Source organism: Aplysia californica, unplaced genomic scaffold (assembly GCF_000002075.1).
Source record: "Aplysia californica isolate F4 #8 unplaced genomic scaffold, AplCal3.0 scaffold00538, whole genome shotgun sequence".
In the NCBI taxonomy this organism is placed as follows: domain Eukaryota; kingdom Metazoa; phylum Mollusca; class Gastropoda; order Aplysiida; family Aplysiidae; genus Aplysia; species Aplysia californica.
In genome coordinates, this window is record NW_004797808.1 from 524,302 (window position 1) to 527,949 (window position 3,648).

At 44.7% G+C, this 3,648-nt stretch overlaps 1 protein-coding gene across 1 annotated transcript in view; it reads left to right on the forward strand.

Moving 5' to 3' along the window:
* Positions 1-1,819, forward strand: part of LOC101845419 (oxysterol-binding protein 1) — a gene marked incomplete at its 3' end in the record, with an annotated part of 18,286 nt that extends 16,467 nt beyond the window's left edge. Inside the window, 2 exon segments of the mRNA XM_013087058.2 lie at positions 287-531; positions 1,639-1,819. Coding sequence (XP_012942512.2) covers positions 287-531; positions 1,639-1,819 — 426 coding nt within the window.
* Positions 1,820-3,648: the final 1,829 nt, after the last annotated feature.

Genomic DNA, 3,648 nt, shown 5'->3' on the forward strand with positions numbered 1-3,648 from the left:
CTCTCTCTCTCTCTCTCTCTCTCTCTCTCTCTCTCTCTCTCTCTCTCTCTCCTTTCCTTTCTTTGCTACACTAACATTCGGTCTCACGTGCCCCGCTCCTCCACCGTCCCCCCTTCCCCTCCTCTTCCCATCCCCTTTTGTGTCCTTCCCCCTCCCTCCTCCCCTCTCCTCTCCCTCTCCTCTCCCTCTCCTCTCCCTCTCATGTCCCTCCTCCCTGGCTTCTGTCTGTCTGTCTGTCTATCCCTCCCTCCATCCTTGACCCTCTCAGTGATTGTCCTTGATTCAGAGAGTGACGAGGAAGAGGTCCAGCAGCCGGACCGTGCGGAGCTGACCATGATGCTGCACACGCTGAGTGCCAAGCTGGAGGACCTGCACACGTGCAACGACCTGATCGCGCGCCATGGCCTGGCCCTCACCAAGACCCTGTCAGAGCTGGAGTCGGCCCACTCGGCCGCAGAGGCGGCGGCCAACCTCAAGCCCGTGCAGGAGCGGGCCACCCTCTTCCGGATCACTTCCAATGCCATGATCAATGTGAGTCAGCTCACAAAGGGTGAAAAAAATTTTTTTTGGTCTCATGTCTCGGTTTTGGTGTCCATATTTGTGAGTTACGTAAAAATGTGCCAACATGGTACATATTGTTAAGCTTCAAGAAAAACAAAACAAGAAAAAGGGAACGTGATGATGAAGATTTTGTTTGGATTGTTTCTTAATGGGCCTGGTGGACTCCATGAAGAAATCTTCGAGCGAGAGTGAGGCTCTTTTTCTGCTCCATTGTCATTGTCCTCAGAGGCACCTCCGCTCGTCCAATCGAGTTGCCACTGTTCCTAGACATTCAAACGCATGTTTGACACCCTCCTTTTCATGGTTGCATCTTCGGCAATGTGGTTTGAGCTCTTCATTCCTGAAGTTCTGATAGCATCTCATGCTCCAATGATGGTCTGACCGCATTCTCGCTAGCTCAACCTGGTCCCAGCAACATGTGATTGATTGTTCCTGCTTATGGCAGTTATTGTAGCAATTTACTGCCGGGCACAGAATACGAAAAACTCAGTATCGTGGATAACTTGTACCATTTGCCATTTCTGACTGATATCGCTTTGATTTTTTGCTATACCGTTTACCCCATTGACAGTTCTTGATGTGTTTGAGTAATTTGTACTGGATTTCTTATTTGTAGCTCTTCGCGGCAGGTAATCAGAGGGCCACTCTGGTATGCCCTACTCCTTTTTTTCTCCTTTTTTTTTTCTGTCTGTCTTTCTTTTTCCTTACACTAGCTTCCATTTTTCATTTGGTGTTCTTTTCTTTCATTATTCGAACAAAATAAATCCCATCATGAATCCCACGGGTTTTTCACATCAGCCACCTCTAATAATGATTAAGTAGATCATTTTTATGACACCTACTCATATGTGCACACAGCTCTAGGTGCTTTACATTAATCCAATTGCAAAAAAACACCTGGACTTTCCCCTCGACGGGATGGGAGGTTGGAGGGAACCACTGATAGGTCCTACATCTTTACTTTCCCTGTGTTGTTTCTGTCTGTCTGTCTTACCTTTTCCCAGCACTAAATGACCATTATTGTGTCGAAGTGCTTGCTTCTCTTTACTCAAAAAATAAAACCAATCCTCTCAACAGGCCTGCAACGAATTCTACGAGCTGTCCCAGAGTCAAGGTCGCCGGTGGCAGCGCACGATCCAGCACGAGCACGAGCGCCGACTGAAGTACGAGGAGATGGTGGAGCAGCTGGCCAAGAACGTGGTCTCGCTGGAGAACAAGGCGCGCATGTCTCTCTCTGGCCACCCTGTGCGCGGCTCTGGTGAGTTTTTTTTCTTATTTCTAACCTCCCACCCACACCTCGCCTTTCGTTACTTCCCCGTTCTTTTCCCATTTTTCATTTATGTGATTATGGCATCTGTGGTTTTAGCGGCTGGAATCTTTGTTGTTGCACATAGAAAATATGAGTTCTATTGTTGAGAGAGGAGTCTTTTCAATGGGTATCTCCCCCTTCATTATTCATGTCTCATTTGTGGGTGATTGGCGTGTGCTCTGGTGTGGTTTGCTCGTTCTTTCCTATCAAACGTCTATCGCCCTTATCTCTCCTCCTTCTTTTTTGTGTATGTTAGTTTCTTGTAATACATAATCTATTCCTCGGCACTTAAATGACCTTATTGTGTTGCAAGTGCTGTAATACTCTTACTAAAACTAAAAACATTTTGCTTTCGAGTATTTCCTTCAGAGAGTGGAGTCTTTTTAATGAGTATCTCCATTTTTCTGCCTCGCTTTGGTCCTTCACAGACAGGATCAGATCAGCCCAGCTTCTGCAATATCGACTGTGTCGATGGAGCATAAAACAGTTACTGTAAAAGTTACCAATTTTCGTCTGTTTTCACTTTTGTTTATCTACACTGAGGAAGTGGGGAGGTTCTCTCCCTCTGCCCTTTTTTTCCTTTGGCCTTGCTCTTTTGTAGGTCTAAAGGATTCGGGACTTTTACTGTGTGAGTGTGCTTCTGTTCAACTCAGAGAGACTATGTTTATGTGATATTTGTTGACAATGTGTGTATGCATTTTGGCAATATTGTAGGTCCATTTTCATGCCCTGAAACTCGAGCCTCAGTCTTGTTTTTGGGGCACCCTTTGTGAATCTAACTTCTTTCTACTCTCCTACTGTAGTTTTTTGCTACAGTTGTCTTATTAATAATTTATTTTTCCCCAGCATTAAAGGTATACAGTTTCGCACTTTTCCCCCCCTGTCTTCAGATTTGTTCAGGGCAAATTTCAACTTCAGCCCACCCGCCATTCTTTAAATATGTTAGGCCTACAATCATCTTTCATGTAGAACCTCCCAACTATGCCTCCCTTCCCCCCGAAAAAAAGCAACAACCCCAAAACAACGACAAACAAACAACCAAAAACAAATAGAGAGCCTGGATGTTTGCAGTAGGTCAGCTACATTCAGAATGGAGGGTTAAAGTGGACCTTTACCTCTGTTCAGTGATTGTGTCAATGTGCTTTTCTATCGCCTGAACAAACAAGTACATAGAAACATGTGCATGTTCTTGTTAAATATTTTACAATCATCTTTCATGCTTAACGACCCAACTATGGACCCTCCCTCACAAACAAGTCCACAGAAACATGTGGATAAAGCTTCCTAGTTATAAAGCTCGGTAGCGTGTGGCGATGAGCAGTGCTCCAAGTCTTGCATGTTCTTTTTTTTTGCCGGGAAATAGGGCCGTAGAACCCCTGATAATTGAAATCTTCCCACCATTAGATATTGCTGCATTATTTGCAATAGTTTATTGGTTATGTAAGAATTTTATGGTGGCGGTTTATAATGCAATTCTCGAACTAAAATGTCTTACTTTTCTCACCATTTCTGGTTGATTTAACGTTGCTTTGAAGAAGGCACTTACAGTGTCGGTTGAACTTGGTTTTTCCTGGTGCTTAAATATTCTGCTCTGTTCCCACCCACCTCCCGAATGACAGTACTTCAACAAGGAAATAGTATGGCGATAATCGCATTCACCCTTTTTGTGAAAAGGGGGTGGGGGATGAGAGAGAGAGAGACTGAGAGAGAAAGAGTGAGAGAGAAAAAGAGAGAAAGACAGAAAGAGGGAGAGAGAGAGAGAGAGAGAGAGAGAGAGA